The 23,981-nt window shown below is 48.0% G+C and overlaps 8 protein-coding genes across 8 annotated transcripts; 3 read left to right on the plus strand and 5 right to left on the minus strand.

Annotated features, from left to right (window-relative positions):
* Positions 1-423: 423 nt before the first annotated feature.
* On the minus strand, positions 424-1,254 carry LHYA1_G004107 (uncharacterized protein; the record flags this gene model as incomplete). The annotated part of the gene is made up of 1 exon (XM_031149070.1): positions 424-1,254. The coding sequence occupies one exon, from the start codon at positions 1,252-1,254 to the stop codon at positions 424-426; it is 831 nt and encodes a 276-aa protein (XP_031005422.1).
* Positions 1,255-3,012: 1,758 nt separating this feature from the next.
* Positions 3,013-4,672, minus strand: LHYA1_G004108 (uncharacterized protein; the record flags this gene model as incomplete). The annotated part of the gene is given in 4 exon segments (XM_031149071.1): positions 3,013-3,470; positions 3,535-3,744; positions 3,870-4,019; positions 4,036-4,672. 4 exon segments carry the CDS (start codon positions 4,670-4,672, stop codon positions 3,013-3,015), a joined length of 1,455 nt encoding a protein of 484 aa, XP_031005429.1.
* Positions 4,673-5,174: 502 nt separating this feature from the next.
* LHYA1_G004109 (uncharacterized protein) lies at positions 5,175-5,957 on the minus strand (the record flags this gene model as incomplete). The annotated part of the gene is made up of 3 exons (XM_031149072.1): positions 5,175-5,450; positions 5,537-5,878; positions 5,913-5,957. The coding sequence occupies 3 exons, from the start codon at positions 5,955-5,957 to the stop codon at positions 5,175-5,177; spliced, it is 663 nt and encodes a 220-aa protein (XP_031005428.1).
* A 3,515-nt stretch (positions 5,958-9,472) lies between these two features.
* Positions 9,473-10,134, plus strand: mpr1 (Multistep phosphorelay regulator; the record flags this gene model as incomplete). Its single annotated transcript, XM_031149073.1, has 4 exons — positions 9,473-9,499; positions 9,575-9,687; positions 9,749-9,814; positions 9,870-10,134. The coding sequence occupies 4 exons, from the start codon at positions 9,473-9,475 to the stop codon at positions 10,132-10,134; spliced, it is 471 nt and encodes a 156-aa protein (XP_031005445.1).
* Positions 10,135-10,886: 752 nt separating this feature from the next.
* LHYA1_G004111 (uncharacterized protein) lies at positions 10,887-11,807 on the minus strand (the record flags this gene model as incomplete). The annotated part of the gene is made up of 2 exons (XM_031149074.1): positions 10,887-11,664; positions 11,764-11,807. 2 exons carry the CDS (start codon positions 11,805-11,807, stop codon positions 10,887-10,889), a joined length of 822 nt encoding a protein of 273 aa, XP_031005398.1.
* A 551-nt stretch (positions 11,808-12,358) lies between these two features.
* Positions 12,359-15,117, plus strand: dcl2 (Dicer-like protein; the record flags this gene model as incomplete). Its single annotated transcript, XM_031149075.1, has 6 exons — positions 12,359-12,586; positions 12,828-13,083; positions 13,129-14,085; positions 14,401-14,576; positions 14,688-14,816; positions 15,076-15,117. 6 exons carry the CDS (start codon positions 12,359-12,361, stop codon positions 15,115-15,117), a joined length of 1,788 nt encoding a protein of 595 aa, XP_031005443.1.
* A 107-nt stretch (positions 15,118-15,224) lies between these two features.
* DCL-2 (Dicer-like protein) lies at positions 15,225-17,677 on the plus strand (the record flags this gene model as incomplete). The annotated part of the gene is made up of 3 exons (XM_031149076.1): positions 15,225-15,751; positions 15,904-16,073; positions 16,479-17,677. The coding sequence occupies 3 exons, from the start codon at positions 15,225-15,227 to the stop codon at positions 17,675-17,677; spliced, it is 1,896 nt and encodes a 631-aa protein (XP_031005444.1).
* Positions 17,678-18,704: 1,027 nt separating this feature from the next.
* Positions 18,705-21,084, minus strand: LHYA1_G004114 (uncharacterized protein; the record flags this gene model as incomplete). Its single annotated transcript, XM_031149077.1, has 7 exons — positions 18,705-19,723; positions 19,843-19,898; positions 19,951-20,104; positions 20,239-20,292; positions 20,339-20,441; positions 20,493-20,800; positions 20,868-21,084. 7 exons carry the CDS (start codon positions 21,082-21,084, stop codon positions 18,705-18,707), a joined length of 1,911 nt encoding a protein of 636 aa, XP_031005397.1.
* Positions 21,085-23,981: the final 2,897 nt, after the last annotated feature.

The raw sequence follows: 23,981 nt of genomic DNA on the forward strand, positions 1-23,981 counted from the left end.
AGACACCCCAAACAGCGGTCACAAGTTAGCCTCGCGTGCTGTATCATTCCATGTCGGTAACCGCATCAATGAAATCTCGTTCAGGTACCATGATTCACTGTACATAAAACTTTCGTTAACAAGATAACTCCAAGAAGATTCAAGAAAATAAATCAAGAATAAGATGGCACGGGCCCTCCAAAAGCTTTCGCCACCTCGGAGCAAAAGCCCGTCCACGCGGCGTTCACATGGGAACGGAATCGGTGGAAGAATATAACATCGTATTGTCGTCACGGTCGTATTCAAGTGCAAAAACTTTTAGGTGGCAGATGTCGAAGTTTGTGAGGATACGTGGTGGCTCCACAAGTCGAATGACTTCCAGACGTATATGAGACAAGTATCTCCAAGCTTTTCAGATCGAAAAATCCTTGGTTTGCAGACATATCAGTGAGTCTTGCTCATGCCCTTACGCCTTCCGGATCCTCTTTCCTCTTTTCTTCTGTTTCGGTTCTCCTTCCTCAAATCATAGCTAGCGTGAGAGTTCCGCTCCTCCCTCGCCTGCATCTCAGGAGTTTTATAATCAAGTGGATATAAATTGTCACAGGGTGGTCGTTGTGAGTATCTAATCGCGTGGGCATAGTCACCTGCGGTGATCAGGTGTTTGGTGGACATATATTCCAATGTCCAGAAATCAGGTTTCCCATGATTTACCTCAACACCCTCCTGTCGATATTCCCCGAAGTGTGCACCAATATGGACCATTCGATCTTTCCAAGTCCTCCAGGCATCACTAGGGTTATGAGTGCAGTCGAACTCTTGGTCGCAAAAGGTGCAGATTGTTCTGAGAGGAGGAGGGTGTTCGCCGAAATGCGAAATGCTGTGGGAAATCCAGGCTTCGAAATCACCTGGATAGAATCGCATGTGGCACCCAGAGTAGATGAACTCGCAAGGAAGATCGTAGCCATAGTCGAATTGGGCCATTGCAAGCACTTCGTTCAAGTTTGGTTGCCAGGGCGGCCCTGAGCTTGGAGCGCTGGAATTCGAAGAGCGACGACTCGACTTATCGCTTTCACTCGCCCAGCTTGTGCTAGATCTCGATGCCGAAGATCTGGAAGGTGCGCTTGATACGTATGGTGGGTAGGGTGGCTTGCTGTAAGCTTGAGGGCTACTGAAGGGCGCCTCCACCAGGGGTTGTGTATGAGACCCAAGATATCTCGGACTCTCAGGGTTGCGCAAAAACTCGTCGATCCTGTTACGTCCGTCGTTACCACCCATCGTCAAACGAATATGTTTGTATGCGTGGAGGCGCAAAGTCTTATCAACAGCGACCGGCGCAATGAGAAGGAGATGGAGGGGTCGAACGAGGGGAAAGCCAGAAAAGTTGTGACGATAAAGTTGGGTTGCGAGAACCAGCTCTTATCAGGTCTGCCAGAAGTTGATTCTGTGCCAGACTTTCTGTTGGCAAGGGGGAACTGGGGTTATGTTGAGGAGAAAACCAATGTGGTGGAGGTGAAGGTCTCAGAGTGAGGGAAGGAGGGAGGGGTGCAAGTCAACTTTTGGGAGGTCTCGCTTCGCCAGCAATTTCCCTAGCTTTAGACCGAGTCCGAGGACGCGTCAAGTCAACAATCGATTTGAAGAAGGAATTCGACGACAACTTCCGACAAGGATGTATATTGATATCGATCGATGTTCTCAGATTTTGATGTTGCTGGAGAAAAGCTGGGGCGTCGGCGCTTTGTATTTCTATTAGAATACTGACGCATATCGGCCTACGAAGCGGCCACGCCAGAGACTTTTCACTGCATTCAACTATTCAAACATTTGATGACCCGACCTCCACAGGGGCAGAAAGGAACAACTCGGAGTTTAAATGAATACAGACTTGTCATTCGTCTGTTAAAGAACGTGTTGCTTTTTCACACCCTCAAAGTTCCACCAAACGCAGTTCAATAACCATATTGAACCCAGCTACCTCGAGCTCTTCGGCGTCATACCGCGATCCTGTAAGCACTCCACCTCGCCGGCATCAAAAGGCTAATTGTATTGAAGGGGATCGCTGGGCAATTGGTTCCTCGAAATGCAAGCGTTCCATCTATCACTCGTGGTTCGTGCAGCCATCCCGCGACTATGCACTCGCCCGCTTCTTAATTAATGAATCAATCAAGGATGGACCTCGAAGAACCCGAAAGCAAACATGCTTTCTTGCCCCTCACCGCTTCCGGGAGACGTACCGGGAGCTTTTACTCGTTGCTTGGTGCTTTATCCTGGAGTTCTGGAGGTGAGGTTAAAGCCGGCATCGAAGTCATGGGTCCAATCCTTGCATCTTGGGATACTCTTCGCGGGGATTCATGTGGGTTCCCGATGCGCAACGCAAGTAGGAAAGTCTGGGAAATGCATATTTCACCTATACTCGGGTTCTTCAATTCTTGTTCTATGGGCTTTTCACTTCCTGCTCGCCGACTTATAGCACCACACAAAACCTGCAACAAAAGCGTACACTTCACTTCAAATATTTCAAACTTTTAAAGAAACCAGAGTCGAGCTTTCTTTCCAAGTGGTACAATACCACTGTATAGCCAGACAGGTCTCCAAGTGGATATGGTGTGCCACACCTTCACCTAGGCCGCATTTCGCAGAGCCTCCTTCACAATACAACATCTCGGACTTAATGACCGCCTGTGGAAAGTTGCCGTGAATCGGATCAATCACATCACATCCCCGCCAAACATTGTCTTGGCTGTACAATACAAAGGTGACGAATGGATAATGCATTCACGGCTCATATCAAGTTTTGACCGCTCATTTGCAAAGCGGCTTTCACTGAAAGCCTTTCACTCTTGTATGTTAGACCGGCTTGATTGGACGAAGCCTCCAAGCCGGTCTCTCAGCTTATAAGGATACAACCTAACCTTCGGCTTTTGCCTGTAACTTGTCTTGTATACAAACACAGACACAGTCTTGAAACGCCGCCGGTACCATGCACCGGATGGCTAACCGCCCTCGTACCGTCTATCTGTCGTGCCATAAACAGCTTCAATCAGGCGCACAAAGCACTCGTATTTTCGCAACGACGTTTCTCAAATACCCTCTCTCACCATTTTCATCTCCCGCCTTCACGATGCCCGGAAACGTGACACAGCGCAATTCTCTGTCACTCAGCGTATCCTCGTCCTCCCCTCCAATATCCTCCATACTCTCCTTATCAAACATAGTCCTCTGATGCCCCTCGAGCGATGGCATTGTGATAGTGAATACAGCTTTTTGCACCCTTAGAAGGCGCGATAGTTCAATAGAACTATTTATCAAAGCCCGCAGTGCTTGGTCTCGCGTCTCGGACGCTTGCACGTCGCTGATAGACGTCATGATGCTGTTTATTTGATGCACAATGGATTCTACTATAGCGGTTGTTTCTGTCTGCAGTTTCTGGCATGCGTCTTTTCGAAGGATTGCGAGGGTGGTGGAGCGCCATGTATTTATGCTTTCTACTGGACCTAGAACGAATCAATCAGCTATGTAGTAAAACCAAAAAAAATTACTGAAATCTAGCTAGCTTACCAAAATCACTCAGATACTTTTCTACCTTATGTAGCTCCTCTGCTTGTTCTTTCGATACCCCCACAAAATAAGCTCTGAATATCGACTCGACGAGAAGTCGTGACACTAGTGATTGGATGAAGTGGATCTTGGATGTTGCGGCTAGAGATTCGTACGTGGGTATTAGACGCAGTAGCAGCTCTCTCGTCTCATCATTCGCTTTCTCTGCATCTATATGCGCCAATTGTCAGCCAGCCTTCTTTCTTTCTTTCTTTACTTCCTTCCCCTTCCTTTCGCCAAATCAAATGGAACCAAAAATGCACGAAGAAAAGAGGGCAAAAGACCACTTCACATACCAACCCTAACCCTCCTAAAATGCACAATAACCCAATTCTGCAACCCATTCCCCAACCTCCCCATCCCCTCCCCAAAAACCTCATCACTAACCTGCTCATCGCCGCCCCTCCCCCCACGGGACACCCAACTCTTCAGTCCCCTAACATGCTCTCTCAATTCACTCACCTCCCTCTCCCTCTCCCCTAAGCACCTCCTCTTTCTCCCTCTTCTCCCTCAACAACCCATCTCTCTCCCCCAAAACGCCCTCACAAGCCGCCCTCCACCTCTCCCTGTCCGCAACCAACCCCTCCACCTTACCATTCGACACTTCTATATCCCCCCTCAACACCCGCACCTCAGTATCGCTCTTCAAGAAGTTCTGATTCAGCAGCGAGTGCTTGGACGCCCAGAACTGCGTGCTCTCGTGCGCGTTGGTGAGTTTTTGACTCAGCGTACCCAATTCGTGCGAGAATTCCGATTCCATGATCGAGAGTTCGTTTTGGAGAGCTGTTATCTGGGCTTTCGCATCTTTCGCATCTTCAGCCTCATCTTGAGCTTCCTTGGCCTTGGCTGCTGGATCGTCTTCTCCGTCTTCCGGATCACGGGTTCCGGAAATCGCTGTATTTGTATTTGATTTCGTTGGTTTCGATTTTGATTGGCTTGGTTTCGTTGATGCGGCCTCGTTCGATGTAGAAGTTTCATGTTTGGCCCTCAGCGCAACGCGGGGTGGAGTTGCGATGATGGGGTGTTTGCTTGCACTGCTTGTCGTGCTTCCTGTGCCGCGGTGCGGTTGCGGTTTCTTGGGATCAGGAGGAATCATCATTTCGAAGAAAACGGGGACGAGTTCCCTCTGGTTGTTGGGAGTATCATGTTTTTAGATATGTAGTGAGGTGAGGGTGAGGTGAAGTGAGGGAGTCTTTAGATGCAAGGGAAGTTCAATATCGGTGCCTAGTTAGTGGGGCATGCACGAGGCTGAGGACGGAAGGCTGGGCTGGCTGTAACTGGACAAACAGACAGCTTTCCCGGGATGTGGATTAAGTTGTGAGTCAGGTTGGATTTTGAAGACGAGGGAGAGGCGGAGGAGGATGAATAAGAGTTCGGTGTCTAACGCCTACTGTAGGTACCCATAGAATCATAATTTAAGACAACTGAACTGCACGAGGCTGAGGATGGAAGGAAGGCTGGCTGGCTGGAACTGGAAATATTTCCCGGCTGATGATCGAATTAAGGATTAGGGTGGATTTTAGAGAATCATGGAAAGGCCGTAGGATGTTCTACACGACAGTCTTCGGGGTTTTTGCTTGATCCATTTTAATATAGTCGAATCAAGCGCCAAAGCCAGTGACCGACCATTCCTCCGTCCGGTCTTCAAATATACCTAGGTATGAATCCGATATCTTTCGCTTACTGTGCCCGGTACATATCAAAAAACCCCGCGCTTCCATCCCACCAACTCCATCCTCAAACATGCCTATCCTTCCACTTCCCAACGAAATCAACAAGAGCCTGATCCACCTCCTTCGGATGCGACGCGCTGAGAAAATGCGCCCCACCAGTACCGTAACAAGCTCAGCAGATACAGCATTAGTAAACATCTTGATCTACTGCTATGCATTGCTAAAACTATAAACAACATCCGCCGTGCCATGTAGCCACAAAACCGGACATTTCACATCGAAAAGCCTACCGTGCAGCCCATCTCGCTCTCGCAAGTTGATAGCAGCCATGCACGCCCGGCGCCGTCCCTCATCCCCTGTGTAATTCCCCTGAATCGTCTCAATCCAGAAGTCTCACAGTGCTTGCTCGCAATCTTTGCCGAAACCGATGTCGATAAGGAAGTTGCAAAAGTCTTCCTCCGGTTGGAAATCCGGCGTTGCGCGGGTGGTGATCCATCAGTCGATCGGGCCTGTACAAGCGGCTGCACCGTCCCAGCAGCCGAGATTTTGGGTACGCTCGGATTCGTTGTCCATGGATGTACCGAGGGGAATTCCACCCTCGATCTTGTTGGGTGCGAGAAGGGCCATGCGGACTGTGATCCATCCTCCTTGAGAAGTGCCTAACACGAATGCCTTCTTGATACCGAGAGCCTCCATCACGTGATGGTTCATGTGTGCAGTATCCTAGTATGTAAAGTTCTCTGATTTCGTCCTTGTTTTTCCATGTCCAAGAAGTTCGATAGCGAGGAGGTTCATCTTGTCGGTAAGTGCTTTGTTGGCATATTGACCTTTATAGAGCTCAGAACTTGCAGTGAAAGAGTTTACGAGCACCAATGTAGGTTTTGAGGAGTCATACCTGTATGGCATCTGATACCTGGATAGTACTGTTAGCATACGTAGGTTGACGAAGGATAAGGAGTTAGAACCCAGCATCAATGTCTCCTAAATGAGGGACGTGTACTGTTTTAGTATTTGCCACGATGAATAAAATGGTCTTCTGAGCCTCGACTTGTATATTGAAAGGTCAGGTAGAGAGAATGTTTCAACAGAATGAAAGGTTCATTCGACAGCATTGGCTGTCATATATCGTCTAGTTAACCTCTACCCCTCTCTTTTGCGGAGTTACCCCTCGGATTTCAAACCATTCCCCGAGAAACGATGTGACGCGAGTAGTCTAGTCAAGCCACTATGCTGTAGCCAGCGAACTACCCCACATTGTATTGCCCAACACATGGCAAAGAGAGCATCATTGTAAACCCTTTAGCCCACCTTTAAAGATTGTCAAATAAAAGTAATAAATTATCAAAAGAATATATACCAGTAAGTAGTAGACAAGTAGTGAACAGCGATATTCCATCCACTTGCTTGGAGAGCTCTTTAAAGCCGAAATGACTTGACATAGTATCTCGAAGCCCTAAAGTTTTAGGACTTGAGAAAATTTTCGGAGGAGTGGAAGGCATAGTTGATTAGACTTATGAAACGGTAAAGCCTCCAAACTTTAGGACTTATAGGAACATTCTCCAAGCAGTGGGAGGGTTGGAACGATACCTCGTCAAACTTACGAAACGTGCTTGTCTCCATTGTAAGATAGCCCTTTAATATAGCCAGAAGGCTATCGATAAAGACCATTAGTCCTTATTCAATGAGAAATGAAAAAAACCCCGGGATATACATGGTTTCAAGACATCCAGGTGGCTTGTCTGTTTTTGAGAGGCACCTCAATTGAGCACATGTTTGATTCCACATATCTCCATCAACCCCAGATCAAGCACCAGACGAGAAAGATTTGAACGCAGAAGCAAGAGGGCTACGAACTCTCATTAGAAGACCCGGACTGAAAACTCGAACTCAACTGTCTTCCTTATTAGAACCGGACATCTCGTCCCAACCGCCTTTGAAGCCTGGGCGGAAGGGCCACTTGGCCATTTGCCGCAACCACGCCAGCATATGAAAGAAAATGAAGTCCTGAGCAGGCTTTCGTGGTCGCGCGATAGTTCCGATCCAAGCTACTCCAAATCTTTCATCTGAGAAAGGACTTTCTTCATGGGGGTATCAAGTCTCTTTCCTGATCTCCCCAGCTCTTGCCAAAGAATCCATCCATCAAGGGCAAAGCGAGCTCGACTTCGATGTTCAAAGTGCCGCCATAACAGCAAAACTTGATGTCAAGATATTGGAAATCTGAGCAAGAATCTTCCGAATTCCATGATAAATCCGAGGGGTCGTACAAAAACGAATAGCCGGGTAGAACAGCACCCTGGTCCATGCGGGGGGTCCGTGTGAAATCGGCTGCATAAATACTGGACGGCTCCCATGACTTGTCTTTGACGCGTGCGACACTACTCTTCAACTCAAGCCTCAAAGATGCTTCAGTATTGCCGCCTTGGTTGATGTTTGAATGTACGAAGTATTCTAGGTTCGCATGTTCGTCAGTTTCCCACCACAAGGATTGGCGGTCTGTTCGAAAGGAAACAACGAGGAAAGAATGCCCCTCATCTCATGCCCTCAGCACCTACCTCTCAGCGATCCATCCAAACCTCTTGCATGCATGACCACCCCACCCACCACCATGACCAACGTCGGCGATCTGCATGCGGCGCGGGTTGTGGGTGGACATCGAGTACAGCTGGCTGAAAAAAAAGTGACACCAGATGGTGAAGCCTAGAATGTGAAAGACCGGAAATAACAGCACAATGATGTAAATCTTTCCCCATTTCGGCCATGACAATATTTGATGTATCGTGTGAAAGTTGGGGGACAATATGGCGGCTGAGGAGCCAAATCGAACGGGGATCGTCGCTACTTACAGTACGGAGGGATTTAGGATAGCTCCGTAGAAGGGATGGCTTTCTTTCTCCTCGTGTCTCTGAGCCGTGACCGCCGTGACGTGACTGTGACTGTGACTGTAACTGTAACTGTGACTGTGACTGTGACTGTGATTGTGACTGTGACGTGACATGACCATGATGACCGTGACCGTGACCCGACGGTGGTGCTCGGCTCGGCTCGGATTATTTGGCATCGGCAACGTACCAGGCTAGGCAACGGTACTGACTTATTGTACAGTACCCAGGCCAGGTGCCTTTGTACAATTTAAAGATGGTCTAGAATCTGGAGAGAATACTCCGTCACTCCGTCACTCCGTCACTCCGTATGGCATGGCAGGTACTTCGTATTCAAAACTGATGGGATGGATGGGATAGCTCGGTGGGCACACACGGGCGATGTTCTGAAGCTGTTCTGGACCGTCGAGAGTTTAAAAGTGATTTCGGAAAAGGATCATGTATTGTTCCCTGGACGCCACATCGTCACTGTTGTGGGTCCGGGTGCAGGAAAGTGCGTCATCGCGGTTTGTTAGGCCCGCACCGCTCCACCAAGACTGGGAGGTCGAGACAGCAGCGGAGCAAGACTCCTTGCGCTTCCATACGCTACGTTGAGTGGTTCGAGAGATGGGGGTCAAAGACTCTGAATGGTCGTCGTCGTCGTTCTCGGCGGCGTGGGATGTGGATCGCCAACGTGTACGGAGTAGATTTTCGGGATTCCCCACCCTTGATTTGACTGACGATGAAGCATTCCATTCGAGCCATTCCAACTCCAACAACAGAACTGAGTGTCAAGGCCAAGTAAATTGAAATTAGCCTGTACTCCGCAGTAGCACACGGATAAGAATCTTACTCGAGCTCGAGTACTGTACAGTAGAGTAGGTAAGTCCCCTGTCCTATCCTGTCCTGTCCTGTCCCGAGTCTACCCAGTCCTCTACCCAGTCCAGTGTACATTGGCAGCCATCCCATCCTTCTTGCTTGGTTTGGTGTTGTAAGAGTCTGTCTGTCTGTCTGTATGTCTGTTTGTCTGTCGTCCCGTACTTGCTGGAGTATCTGATTCTGTTCCTCATACAGTGTACACCTACCTAGAGAAGCATCGAGAAGGATTACTCTACTTGTTCCCTTTCTTCCGTCTTCCATCCTCCATCCTCCATCCTCCATCCTCCATCTTCCACCCACAGCCCACCCACCAATGATTAGTTTAAGAACAGTGAATGAAGTAGTTGCGAACTCGGCTACCTCTGTTAGCGTCAAGAACCTTCCCGTCCCGACTAAACACCACGACAAAGACATCTTCAACTTCCCCGTCTCTTGCAGCACCACCTAGAATTTGCTCGACACCTAGTTTTACCCCTAAAGACTGTTGCTATGCCCAGCCGTCACGAGGAAGAGCGGGTAAGCATACCACGACATTTACCAACAGCTCCTTCCAACCCTTCATGTAAGATGCCGCTGACACATGCGCAATAGAGTGAGGAGGGGTCTGTAGGTGACGGGCTGCCCGATCTGGGAGACTCCATCGACGCCTTGACTTTCGAACAAATCCTGGAGATGGATGACGACGAAGATGAGAGGGAGTTTAGGTGCCTCGGCCCACCCCCACCACAAGAGAATTAAAATCGCATACTAACTGGTGGGGGATAGCAAAAGCATTGTTTTTGGATTCTTCGAACAAGCCGAGGAGACTTTTGTCAAGATGGACAAGGCACTGTAAGTGGGCGGGTAAGATTATCAGCAACGAGAGACTGACTATCCTGTTGCGCAGAGAAGACCGCGACCTTGCCGAATTATCGAGTCTTGGCCATTTCCTCAAGGGCTCTTCCGCAACCCTAGGTCTCACAAAGGTGAAGGAGAGTTGTGAAAAAATCCAGCATTATGGACAGCAGAAGGACGAAGCCGGAACGACGGATGAGCCAGACGAGGACTTGTGCCTTTCGAGAATCAAGGCAATACTGGTTGTTGTCAAGGAGGAATATGCAGAAGTGGAGAAAGTCCTCAAGAAGTTCTATGCGACACCAGCCGCAAGCTGAGCTGGCCTAGATACGTAGGGGCGTTATCGAATTGGATTACTGATGGCACAAGCAACGTACGCCTTCGGTCTCCACTTGCGACATTGAAGCTCACGCATGAGCAGTGGGCTTCTCTTACAACACAATGCTCCTCATGGCTCTGGCGTCTGGGTTGGATCTTCGTTTCCCGGTCTAGGGTGGCATGGGATTGGGTGTTTCATTTTTCCTCACGCTTGAGAATGTTACTCATGGTTCCACGGGACATGAGAGATAGTATGATTTCACGACTTTGGAATGGCAAGAGATGAGCTCGACTTGGACATTGCCGTGATGCGACTTTTGCTTCTGGGACTCCCTCCCCCTACTGATCCCCGTGCTTTAGTAAAGACTTATCATCATAACGAGGACATACAGCTATGATATGCGGAGGCATCGTCAAGCATCATCCTACTATTGAATCCCACCTCTCAACATACCGCCAGCACTCTGCATCTGTTTCCCTGTGCCATCTCGTACTTTACAGATCCAAATCGAATAGGCATACTCATCTAGATCCCAATATCGGAAACCGAGAGAACGCTTTCCAGCCTGCTAAACGTGTTATACTTGAATCGACTCCAACAAGTGAGGACCATCAAGTGAGTGATCAGCCTTGCATAAGTACATCACCCCCAAGCCAGAATTCTCCACAAAAGCACCTTAAACATGTAACTCCCTCGCTACTTAATCAAACCTCCACATCAATTCAAACTCCCGCAAGCTTTCTCACAACCTCACGGCATATCCACACTCCCCTCCACCACATAAGCCTCCGCCCCATCCGCCCCCTTCTTGCCCCCCATCCTACAAACCGCAACCCTCTCAACCTTCACCCCCTCCATCCAAGTAAACTCCGCCCAATCCTCTAGCATCTCCTGTGCATCTATCGTAATCCGACCTTTCCTCCTTTGCCCTGCTCCTCCACTTCCTCCTCCATCTCTAACTCCTCCTCCCTGACTCTGACCGTGGCCCTGCCCCTGACCACGCGGCACATACACCGTATTAACCACCGTAACATGCAACAACAACCCCCTGTCATCCGGCACCAGTAAACCGGCATCTGTGAATACCTTTTTTAGAGCTAGGCAGAATGAGGATAGAGCGGAGGAGTGCAGAGGCGGCGCGTAGAGAACTGAAGTGCTAGCAGGAGCTTGCATTGACTTCAATCCCCTGAGCGTGATCCTCAGATCTTTTGTTCCATTGCTTTCTTTTCCCTTTTCCCTTTCCTCTATCCCTGTACCTATCTTCTCCGCTGAAAAAGCCTCTGATTTCGGTGACAAAGCCTCCAAAACCATCCCCCCCAAATCCAACCCCCTCAGCACCCCCAACGCCTCCTCCACCCGCTCCTCCGTCCCCAAACTCATAACGCCCAGCGTCAAATGCAGCGTTCCGAGTGGGCGGACCGCAGAAGCTGGGATGGAAGGGACGTGTGAGGGCGCGCTTACGGTGCGGTGGAAGTGTGAGAGGGAGGTGGATAGAGAGGGAAGGGAGGAGGGGGTTATCAGGGGGATACTATGGGGGGCGGGTTGTTTTTTAGTTTTGGGATTGGGATATAGATATGGGGATGGGGATATGGCGGGGTACTGGGAGAGGGAGGGGTTACCAACTTACCAGAGGAAGTGCGTGAGTTTTTGAGAGGGAGGTTTAGGTGGCATTATGCGATGGTGGATTTATCTTGGGGGTGGTGGAGAAGTAGATACGAAATTGAAATGCTACTTCGGATGAGTGATTAATCCGAATGTTTAGATATTTGCTTGTCTTGTCTGGTTTTGTATCGAGTTGAAGAAGTGGTGGTTGTCTAGACTAGAACATACGAAGTAGGTAGATCAGGTATGGGTACATGTATGGTATATCCTTGCACATGCGGCCCGGGCCATAAACAAGCAAGCTTTAATCTGAAACCTTGCCTCGGGAGCGCACCTAAAGGAACAAACAAACATTTGAATTTCTTGGTCGATGTAGTTGTGATAGAGGGTTGATCGGGTAAGGGATTCGTTTATGTGGGTGACTGCAGCAAGCGGCAGGAATGTACTGTATGGATGAGCCAACTTGATTGATTTGTTTCGCTTGTTTTATCTTGTGTTGCCCAACTCCAGCCTCGAGCTCGAGGTACTGTAGAAGGACGTTCCTTCACTACCTACTCAACCACAGCCTTTCCTTCCTCAACTCCCGCTCTTCATCACAATAGACCTCTACCTACCTCACCATGGATCTAGACGATTCCGATTCCTCCTCCGAGCCCTCAGAAGCCAGCTCCCCACCCGAGGACGAACTTGAACATCCCGTCAAAGCAACCGAAATCGTGGAAGATTTGACAGGCGAAGCAGACGATGAGGAGGGCTTGTTTGATGTTGATAGGCCTCCGGTCCTAAAACCATGGTCTTATCAGACGGAGATGTTGCAGGAGAGCTTGAGGAGGAATGTTATTGTCGCTGTGAGTTTCTTGTCACGTGTGTGGGTTTTATGGGAGCTGATTGAGGTGGATGGAAGATGGATACTGGGTCGGGGAAAACACATGTGTGAGTAATTGATCAGAGATAATATTAGAGTCTCCGATTGTCTAACTGTGATACTCTGTAGGGCTGTGATGAGGATGTTACATGAGCTCGACCATCTCCCTTCACATCAGGTACAGAATCCATTCTATATACATGTTCCAACACTAAACATACCAGATGATCTGGTTTCTCGCTCCAACAGTCTCTCTCTGCTTCCAGCAATACGATTACATCAAAAAACACATACCTTCCGCTCAAGTCAAGTTCCTCAGTGGTGCCGACAACGTGGATCGATGGACAGATCCTCAACACTGGGCCATCGTTCTCAAAAATGTTAAGATTCTAGTTTGTACTTACCAAATACTCCTGGATGCTCTAACCCATGGATTCATTAAAATGGATTCATTAGGCTTGATTGTATTTGACGAAATATGTATCTCATATTCCCAAGCCTGACTTTTGCTAACCTTTTCGCAAGCACACAACTGCGTCGGAAACCACGCGGGATCAAAAATAATGAAATCTTTCTATCACCCGCAAAAGGCCCAAGGCCACAGTATTCCACGCATACTTGGATTAACTGCTAGTCCGGTTATGCGATCAGATCCTAAATCCGTTACCCAGATTGAAGAGACGCTGGATGCGATATGCCGCACGCCGAAATACCATCGTGTAGAGCTACTCCAAAATAACAAGCGTCCAGTCTTGTCAGAAGTGTTTTTTGACAATATGGAAGTAGGGGACTTATCTGAGTATACTAAAACTATCGCAAGCCTTTGTCAAGCATACGACCGTCTCAACATTACAGAGGATCCTTACGTTCTCGCCTTGGTAAAAGAAAATACTGACAAGAGCTGGAGAAAGTTGGAGAAAGTACGTCTCAGTAGAAAGACGTGGTGCACTTCTGAAATGAAACGATTTTACACCACGGCGTTGAAAGTATGCACAGAATTGGGCGCCTGGGCCGTCGACAAATATGTCTCGGAAGTTGTGACGAATTTTACGAAGGACGTTGAGAACTCGCTGGCTGGCATATGGGATGTGTCAAGCGCAGAGAAAACCTACCTGGCTAAAGCCCTGAGCCATGTCCATATCACACGAACCTCTGAATACCCAGAAACAATGCCTCTAATCTCCAACAAGGTCCGAAAACTACTCAACATCCTCCTTGAAGAGCCGACTACTTTCAGCGGAATAGTATTTGTACAAGAACGAGCAGTGGTTTTTGTGCTTGCTCATCTTCTTTCTGTGCATCCTGAAACGAGGGGATGCTTTAGAGTCGGGACCATGGTTGGGAATTCTTCGCATAGTGCTCGTCCCCAGAGTGTTGCTGAGTTCTTGAACGCAGACTCACAAACAGACACGCTATCTGACTTCAGATCGGGGAAGCTTAACCTGGTTATTGCAACGAGCGTCCTCGAGGAAGGGATAGATGGTAAGTTCGACTTTCTCCAGACATCGACTCTCTATTGTACTAACTCGCTGCGCAGTTCCCGCTTGCAACGTCGTTATTTGTTTCCAGAAACCTGGTAGGCTTAACCCAAACAGTTTGCTAAAATCCTTGGGAGGACTAGGAGTCTGTAATCTGTCAGGAGTTTCGGCTCCTGAGATAGCTTCCAGACTCCTTTACTTTCCCAACAGTTGATTTCATAAATACTGATTCGTTGGACAGCCAATCTGAAGAGTTTTGTACAGAGACGCGGGAGGGCCAGAAGCAGAGATTCCAAACTTATTCTTCTTCTGGAGGCAGCTGACACCAATTCGACGCCCTGGGAACAAATCGAGATGGATATGAAAACTATCTACGAAGATGATATGCGTCAGCTGCGCCAATATGAAGTCCTCGAGGGCAGTGAGGAAGACGATGGTCGTTACTTTCGCGTTGAGAAAACTGGGGCGTTGTTGGACCTAGATAATGCTCTGCCAGTAAGTAGCTTTGGTTCTATCGAAACCCGATTTTGCGGTTTTAACCCACGAAGATCTCTTCCCCCCATCCTAGCATTCTATCAAATTTCCAATGCTGATGCATTAGACTAGCACTTGTATCACTTCTGCGCAAAACTGCCAGCGACGGAGTATGTGGATCTCAGGCCGGAGTTCATATGCACAGAAGTAGGAGGCCTTGTCCAAGCTACTGTTATCCTGCCACTCTCTGTCGATAAGATGGTTCGAGTTGCTTCAAGCCAGACATCATGGAGGAGCGAGAAAAATGCCATCAAAGATGCCGCTTTCGAAGCGTATAGTAACGAACCCTTTTCTTTGTTCTTCTTGGTTTTGCAGTGCCGGAATTCCCAAATAGTGATTCATCTTTTCCGCTCTTACTCTTTATGGGAAACGAATACTAATATTATTGTAGTGGCATTGTACAAGGCAGGGCTAGTTAACGATCACATGCTACCACTTTTGCGGCACGGAGTTGATGTAGATGATTTGTTGTCGAGTAAAGTCGAAACTAGAGCTTCGTTGATGACGGTTCAAGACCAAGTGAACCCGTGGATTGGAGTTGCTCAAATTCGAAAAGCGAAAGGTCATTTGATTCCCTATGAAATGACCATAGGCGAACTGACGGTCAACATGTATCTTCCGCTCGAGCTACCTACAATACCTCCATTCCAGCTCTTTTGGGACAGTCAGACCGAGGTGACGGTAAAGACTGTTCTCAGGATCAGCGTATTGGTAGGAAGTTACCAGAAAGCACAGGATGAGACTCTGCTGTTACTGGCAGCTGGCTTTGGATCTAGGTTTCCAATTGAACAGAAGCGCCATGTCATCCTCTTTTCGACTCCTGGCATCACTCCGCTTGAGACGCCAACTGGTTGGCACAAAGCTGACGGCTACAACTTTGATATACAAGTCTCGTCAATCGGCTTGATTCGGGATGTTGTGTACAATAAGCGGAGATACATTTACCAGTCGTTTCTGCCGAGCAAGCCACCGATCGAAACCGTTAAATCCCCTTATGATGGCTATGAAAACGCACTGTCTTCCGCACACCTCCATCTGAAACCCCTTACCAAAAAGGCGAATTTCCTCCACAAAATCCCGTCAGATCATGACAAGCCATCGAGCAAGCCGTTCTCTGTGGTACTACCCATATCGAGGTGAGTGACTTTTCCAATGAACTCTTTCTAGACATCGCTCTTGATAATTTCATGAGTCGACCCGAGTATAAATGCCTCATCTCCCATGGAGCATTATCGAATTCCCGAAAACTATCATATCAAACAGTACTGACCTTCATATCTTAACGCAGGTGTGCTGTTGATAATACACCTTTTGCGTTCGTCCAGCTCGCATTGCTCATCCCATCGATAATGCATCGCTTCGAATCGTACCTCATTGCCGAGAAGCTTTCCAAGTCTATCTTGAAGAAAGTCGATATCTCGGATTTGAAACTCGTCCGGACAGCTATCATTGCTTCGAGTGCCAATGAGGGAATCAACTATCAGCGACTTGAATTCTTGGGCGATTCGATACTCAAGTTGTGTACTTCTATTCAGCTGATTGCAGAATATCCTGTAACTAGCCCCTTCCTCTGTCCCTCCTTGGATCTGTTGTATTGGAGCTGTCGAAGATCCTTTTAGTTTTTTCTTGCTTTTTACAGGAGATTCAGTGCTAACTGTTGTAGCTTTTTCATGAAGGCTATTTATCTGCTAAGAAAGGTAGAATAACCATCTTTCTTTGTTTCCTATCCCTAGACTTGCTGTTTTACGACTCCCGAAGAATTTTCGTCCTCTCGAGTCTTCCTATACAGTCAAAATTGGATGTCGTACTGATGTGTTAAAGATCGTCTCGTTGCAAACTCTAGGCTTTCCAGAGGCTGTCTAGAGGTCGGCTTAGACCGGTTCATCATCACACAACCATTCAAAGGCCTGAAATGGAGACCTCTCTATGACGAAGACCTACTTGCAATGGCAAATCAGAATGGGGAAAGGGAGGTGTCATCAAAAGTGCTAGCTGATGTTGTGGAGGCTCTCGTGGGAGCAGCAATGGTCAATGGAGGATTTCCAAAAGCCCTCGCATGCCTCCAGGTCTTCCTTCCAGAAATACAATGGAAGCCTCTTAATACAAGAAGAGGGGAATTGTTCGAACGAGCTGCCGACACCGACCTCCCCGAAGGTTTGAAGCCGCTTGAGACACTGATTGGATACCAATTCAACAGAAAGGCACTCCTTTTAGAAGGAATCACCCACGCTTCGTACAACGCGGGCTTGCAGTCTTACGAGAGGTTGGAGTTCTTGGGAGATTCAATCCTCGACAACATTGTGGTATTAGCCATGTACGCCCAAAACCCAGAGCTTTCCCATTTCCAAATGCATCTCCTTCGCACCGCATTGGTAAACGCAGACTTTTTGGCCTTCCTCTGCATGAGCTGGGGTATCGAGCAAGAAGAATCCAGCCTCCAACAAACGGGCGGCAAGGGTAGTGGCAGCGATCCTGCTACTTTTGAAGAAATTTCGACGACAGTCAAGTTCCCCCTCTGGCGCTTTTTGCGGCACATGTCACCCACTCTAAGTTCCGTACAACTCGCTACGTCGAAACACTTCGCCGAGCTACAGCCCGAGATCGAAAAGGTAATCGAGAACGGCTCTCACTACCCCTGGGCCCTCCTCGCCAAGCTCCAAGCGCAGAAGTTCTACTCGGATATCGTCGAGAGTCTCTTAGGAGCAGTGTGGATCGATTCTGGCTCGCTAGACGAATGCACGGCAATGGTCGAGAGGATGGGTATTCTCAAATACCTCCGGCGCATAGTGCAGGATGGCGTTCATGTGATGCACCCGAAGGAAGAACTGGGTATCCTAGCCGACGACCTCAAAGTCAAGTATTCGATAAGGATCGATAGTGTGAAACAGTATGTGTGCGAGGTGTTTGTGGGCGCGGAGAGGATTGTTCAGTATGAAGGAGGTGTGAGTAAAATGGAGGCGCAGACAAAGGCCGCGGAACTAGCTGTCGCTATTCTGGGGACGCGAAAGGATGGTGTTGGTGGCGGGGAGGTGGATGTTGTAGGCGATGCAATGGTTGAATAGCGGCGAGGGGGGGAGCGGGTGTGGCGTTACGTGATATCGGGCTCTCTCTCGGAGGGAATTGCCGGCGGAGGGAACCGCAGTTTGATTGCAACATTGCACAAAAGATTGTGGAGTAGAATCAAGCCAGATATATACCCTTGTATTAAAAAAATGATTAGATAGTTGTGAAGCTAGCTAAGAGGTGAAAGGAGGATATACTCCGGAGTACCCAGAACGCGAAAAGGTCACATGAATTATACTATCACGTGGGGCAGCATACACTTCTATAACAAAGTCAAAAAGAAAAACTGACATAATCCATTAACTATCCAACCATCAGAGCTTCATGGCCGGTTATATAAACTCATATAGTAATTCGGTATATCTCTTAACTACTTGAACAGTAAGGCCGTACAATATCCACGTATCATGAAGACTTTTGGATTGGATAAACTAACTCGTCAGGGGAAAAAACTTAACGCACCACCTGTTGGGTTTTCTTTGTTGGGGGAACGTTCTTAATTTGATATATGTATGGCTGGTGTACTGGACTGGATTGAATTGAATTTCGAGGCTGTGGTTTTGCTAATGAAGCGCAGCGGAGCGGTAATACATACATATAGTATGGAATGATGATGATGATGAAATGCGCTTTAGGTATTGCATTGTATTGTCAGCGAAAGAATATATTGCAGTGTCAATTCTGCCTCCAGCCCAGCTGCCAAAGAACGACAAGTCTCTCTCTATCGACCATTTATCCAGAACGAAAGTAATCTATCTTGAAGAACTAAGCTACACAGGAGAAATCTCCCAACCTGAATGAACCTATGCACAATACAGTAGATATAACAAGAACAAAAAGAAACACCCGGGCACCGTTACAACTCCACTCCTATCTCCGAATCCTTTCCCAAAACGTACAGCATAGACAGACATCCATAAAAACCACCCAAAAATAGACAAATGAATCGAAGACATTGGTATCCTATACTTTAACGTGTACTCAAACACTCAAGACCGTTTCGTTCCTTATTCGTCTCGTCATTAATCAATATCCGCCCCGCGTGCCATAATATCCACTTGTCCGCTTCTTGTCCCTCGAATCGCGATACCAGTCTTCGCTCGGCACTCTGTTCGAAGAAGATGCTGGGTCTGTTGATTCAACGGGAGCAGAGCCCCGACTGCCGTATTCAACGTCCCGCCCTGTGCTTTCTTGATAGCGATCCCAACGCTCTGCGTCTCGTGGGCTATTGAATTCGCCAGTTGCGAGACGTCCTTCTTCATCAGTCAGTCTGCGGCTATACGGCCGTTCATCGCGAGATAAGCGCTTGGGGTTGTTTCTGATATCGATGGGAGGGGGAGGCGGAGGCAGGAAGGTGTTAGAGGCGCTAGATGCTGAACCATAGGAGCCGGGGTTGAAGCTCTGCTGACTCTGCTGGCTTTGGGGCTGATTTTGGGATGTGAAGCTCGATGAGGAAGAGGATAGAGGAGGGTATTTAGAGCTAGTGCCCATATCAATGTCGGCAGGTGTAGAGGTGCTGAACGATTTGATTGGCGGGCTGCTAGTTCTTCGGGACTTGTGGGTGCTGCCGCCAGCCCGAGGTGGAGGGACATAGGCACTTGTACTTGTGGACTGAGATCGATGGCGTCGTTCACGGCCCTCGGGCTGATCTCGTGTACGACTCGTTGAGGTTTTTCGGCTGGAAGAGGCTTTATGGTTCGACTTTTCAGTATATACTTTGCCATTTCCTGGTTGTGCAGAATAGGGCTGTCTTTCCCGTTCAATCTTGATGGTCTCTTCGATTGAAGAGTCCGAGGCGGTTCCGTAAGGCTTGCGCTCTCTCTCGATCGGTTGGACCTTGGAAGATTTGGGTACTGTTTTGGTTTGGTGGATCTCAACCGGGCGGGTTCGAGATTGAGATGTAGATGATCGTCGGCGGATAGGTGGGCTAACGGTAGCCCTGCGCCTATTTGCCGCTCCCAAGTCTTCGAGGAAATCAGAAATAGCATCCTTAAGAACTTCTTTGGACTCCCTCTCTGCTCTCTCAGGCAGTAAATGTCTAGAAACTATACGTTGAGATCTCAGTCAGCATTGCCTTATGTGCTCGTAGACCTGGAAGTTGGAATAATAGGAACAGTCGACTCCGCTCCTGAAATGTCCGAAATAGCGAATATTGGTGACTTACTTTGCTTGGGAAGCCTCTCGGGTTTTCCATCGATGTCCTCACCATCGGCATCTATTCTAAGTTGGACGTTAGCAGGCTGTGTGGAAAAGAGCGAACATTTTAACTAACGGTAAGTCCAACACAACTCTCTCAAGTCGACTGCTTTCTTCTTCGGGGTAGGATAAGATGTTTATCGTCATCCATTGTGCAAACCCCAAAGCTGTGAGAGCAGGGACCGCAGGCCTTGCTTTGGGGTCTTCTTGCACCAAGAAATGCTCGCAGCCTGCAATTTCAAGGAGTTAGCATTGCCTGATCATGATTGCGCTTGGAGAAGATTTATGTCTCAGGACTTCCGAGATATTTAGAACTCCTGTATGTGTTCGGATGAGGGAATAAAATATTGGAAAAGTTGCCTACCTAGATCTCTGTATAGATGTGATATAGTCTCATTCGACTGGGCTCGGAATACAGCTACTATAGTTAGTAAGGGACAATTTATCGTAACAGGGCGACTTACAAAGAAGTGGATGAGGTTCGTTCTCTAGAGCATAATCTGTATAATATTTGACCATCTTGGTGGGCGTCACTACGATGCTCTTCTTGGGATGGTACTCCGCAATCTAAATCATTGTTAGCAATATGTAACTAAGTATCGTATCGGAAAACAATACCATATGGTTCGCAAGACCTCTGAGAAACTCCCCCAGCCGCTTAGTTGGTACTCCTTCACTAGAGAAGAGTGTCCCCCATTTCAAGTCTATCGTACTTAATTCCAAGGTCTTTTTCTGCGGTTCTCTTTCGGAAAACCTTCCCGCCGGTCCAGGAGATACGGCCGGTCTTGTAGTAGATTGTGTAGGCGAAGGCGGGGTCATTCTTCCTGTATGATGTGATGAAGTCGAGCTAGGCGAGGAATCTCTTCGCATGGGCTGAGCTTTGGCTTGCTCCTCGACATTTCCTGTTTGTTTGAGGTGTTCAATAACTATGGCATATTATATTAGCAAAGGCAACATAAGGCTGAGAGTGTCTTGGTTCTGCGAATATCGTACTTTCTTTCCTCACTCTCTCGGTGATTTTTTCAATCAGGTCTGGGCTAACGCCATCATCGGCCGTAGAAGTAGTCATGTTGTCGGGTCTGGGGGTCTTGGTATGGACAGATTCGTCCCGGCGCGAAGAAGTATCTCGAAAGTCGGGGGAATGGCTGGTTGTGTAAATCGGAACGTTATCATGACCAGCCTCTGCACTACGATCGTAGGCATAAGCCATGGCGAGGCTGGGTGTTGTTGAAGCAAGTCATCTAAGTATGTCTGTCTTCCTTGTGCCGCAACGATAACGAGGATTGGGCTGGGCTGATTGCGATAACAAGTGGCGGAGGGTCGTTAATAGGATGAATGTTTGCTTAGGTTGCAGGATGGTTACAAGTATCGGAAGCTCGCGGAATTGGGTGCTGGTACGAGTATCGGCTGGTGCTGATGGAGAGTAGAGTAGAAGCAGTTCGCCGTGCAGGAGTGACTGAGGGTGTGTGAATTAAACTGGTGTGGTCAAGAAAAGCAAGGAAATCCCGTTACGAGTAAAAGCGCCACTATTCCAAAACTCCATTTATCCGTCGCAAACAGGTTTATTGTTCCTATATTGCGTATAAAAGCGAAGCAGGGAAGTAAGTTCACGGTAATACGTCGCCATAAGGTACATGTCGTTCATAATCTCTTAGCTAGTGTAATAAGATATCTGCATAAATTTATAGTACGTAAAGTACCAAGGTACCCAGGTACCTTACACTATGGATCGTCCAATGCCTCCTAATGGTCTAAATCGAGAACATATTAGGTACTGAGTACCTTTTGTACCCGCCGTCATGATTCGCAGTAACCGCATATGGCTATTTGGTACTGTAATGTATACTCGGTCTTGGTATCAAAGTCACCCCCCCTGCTCCAATCGACAGCATCTAGATTGCCGGCACCATGTTTCATCTTTCCAGCGCTGGTAACCAGCCACTTCCTTCGATGACAAGGAGCAGAAGTTCCACGTATAGCACACAGCTGTTGCTTCCAAAATGGGCATGGCTTGGGACAGCCTTGCACGCACCTACCTCGGCAAACCAGTTGTGCCCAACCCAGAAACCTCTCGTAGTAGCCTTGCATTGCATCTACATATTTTGGTCCTCTTATATGAGTAGATTTCTATTCAGAATTATAGTTAGAGTTGCCTTCATCCAATCTTCTAATCTCCTTGCAGTATCAGGCCTTGGCTCGAAGCCTAGAGGTCTCAGCCAGCGAACTATCGTTGTCATCTAGCATGGAAGAACTAGGACGTCTTTTGTGTTCAGCTCGACGGTATTCAAGCCATCTTTTCACCGGAAGTCAAGGCTGCTCTGCTGGTGGTGGCTTCGGGTACCAATTATTGATTGTCGGTGACTAGAAAGGTCTTGGTCATGAGTTCCTGTAGTGGTTGACGAACTCGGCATAGTCCTCCCAAATAGTTCGACAGCGACCAGCGCTGTCAGCTTGTCGACATGATTTGTCCGGAGCCTGGAAACCAGCTGACACATTGTCTTACCTGGAGTGGGTGAGAGGAACTCTCCAGAGGCTATCCTACGACTATCAACTTACTGTGAGGTTTGATGGGAGCCTATCCTGTAAATGGTTGGGCCGACTTTTGAATCATTTCCAATGACTTGATTTGAAATGTGAAGTCAGAATGAACCCTCCGCGAATTTAACATATGCTTATCTTTATACCTGATAATATACAGCCTGGTGCAGCCGATACAAATCTTGGTGCTACTGATTACCGTACCAGGGAGCTGATGAACCGTAAACATCGTCTGCAAACTTCAGAGCTTGTGTCTTGATTTCCCAAAGCTTTTGAGAAATCCAGGAAAGTACGTGTGATACTTCTACTACCAACCTCGCGTGCAGTGAAGGGAAATGGAGTGCTCCGAGGTACATATTTGGGTGCTTGAATTGAAGCTTTCATGGATTCTAAAAAAATCCCCGAACAGAAGCAGAAGACCTAGCCGTTAAGCCTTGCCATATTTCCAATTTTCTAGACTCATTTGGAGAATGACCCTATTTCAAACAGAACTTCTCAAGAACCCCAAGATCAATCTCGCGAGTGCAGACACTGAATACGAACTAGCATTTTGAACATTCTGCCAACACATTCTGATTCCTCACTTGAGGTGGAACATCGGTCTAGTTGATTTTCGTGACGTCTTTCTCCATTCTTTGTACACTGCATCACCTCCGAGCCGTTCGGCATATGAGAACTCGCATCCATCAGCAGCTCTTTCAAAGGCGGAGGCATTGATATTTCCCCTTGCCTTTGCATTCCTAAATTTTTTTCTTGAGAAGTCTTTTCAAGAGACTAAGTACTGCTCTTGGACTGGCGGGGATTCCGATGATACGAGGAAACGATTGGCGTGAGTGCTCTTTTACGAAAATAGTGTATAGCATGATGACTGACCACATTGAATCAGCCGAATTCGTTTTACTCCATGGAACGACAGTCAACCACCGCAACCAACACCTAGGCCACCAACACTTACATCACCAGCACCAACACTAGCTCCGCCACTAGATCCGCCGCCTCCGCCAGCGGTCAGAGTGTTGTTCGGGACATGATGGGTACCCTTTCTGGTAGCAGCGGCAAGTCAAACCGTGTCCTTAGAATGAGAGTCCTTGGGGGGGCTCAACTGTTACTCCCAAGAGAAACGTAAGGAGAGCCTACGCTGATATATTTCGAACTGCTATAGCGTCTAGTGAGAGATCTTCTATACCCAGTCCCCAGGTTCAACCCACACAGCCTTCCAACCAGAGGAACAACCACTGGAACAGACTTAAGGCGCCTCCCCCAGCCAGAATCCATGGTATGCAACTCCTTCGAGCATTTCAATCATTCCCGTAACCGAAACCCCTTCTTGATCAAACGTTGCTAATTCCGGTCTTGTAGGTCTCTATAGTGCTGAAGATGAGGGCGACAGTGATGTTGAGTAAAGCTGTCCTTGAAGCGCATGATCATTACCGGTAGCGGAAGAAATCATGGGGTTTGGATTTCGTATGAAATCACAAGTTCCTATTAAAAGCAAGCAAGCTATTGGCATGTTTCCAGAGCTTGCCTTTTGCTACTTCCCGAAAAATAGCAAGGAGCACATGCTCAATC

This window comes from Lachnellula hyalina (genome assembly GCF_007821495.1).
Source record: "Lachnellula hyalina strain CBS 185.66 chromosome Unknown contig00065, whole genome shotgun sequence".
Taxonomy (NCBI): Eukaryota; Fungi; Ascomycota; class Leotiomycetes; order Helotiales; family Lachnaceae; genus Lachnellula; species Lachnellula hyalina.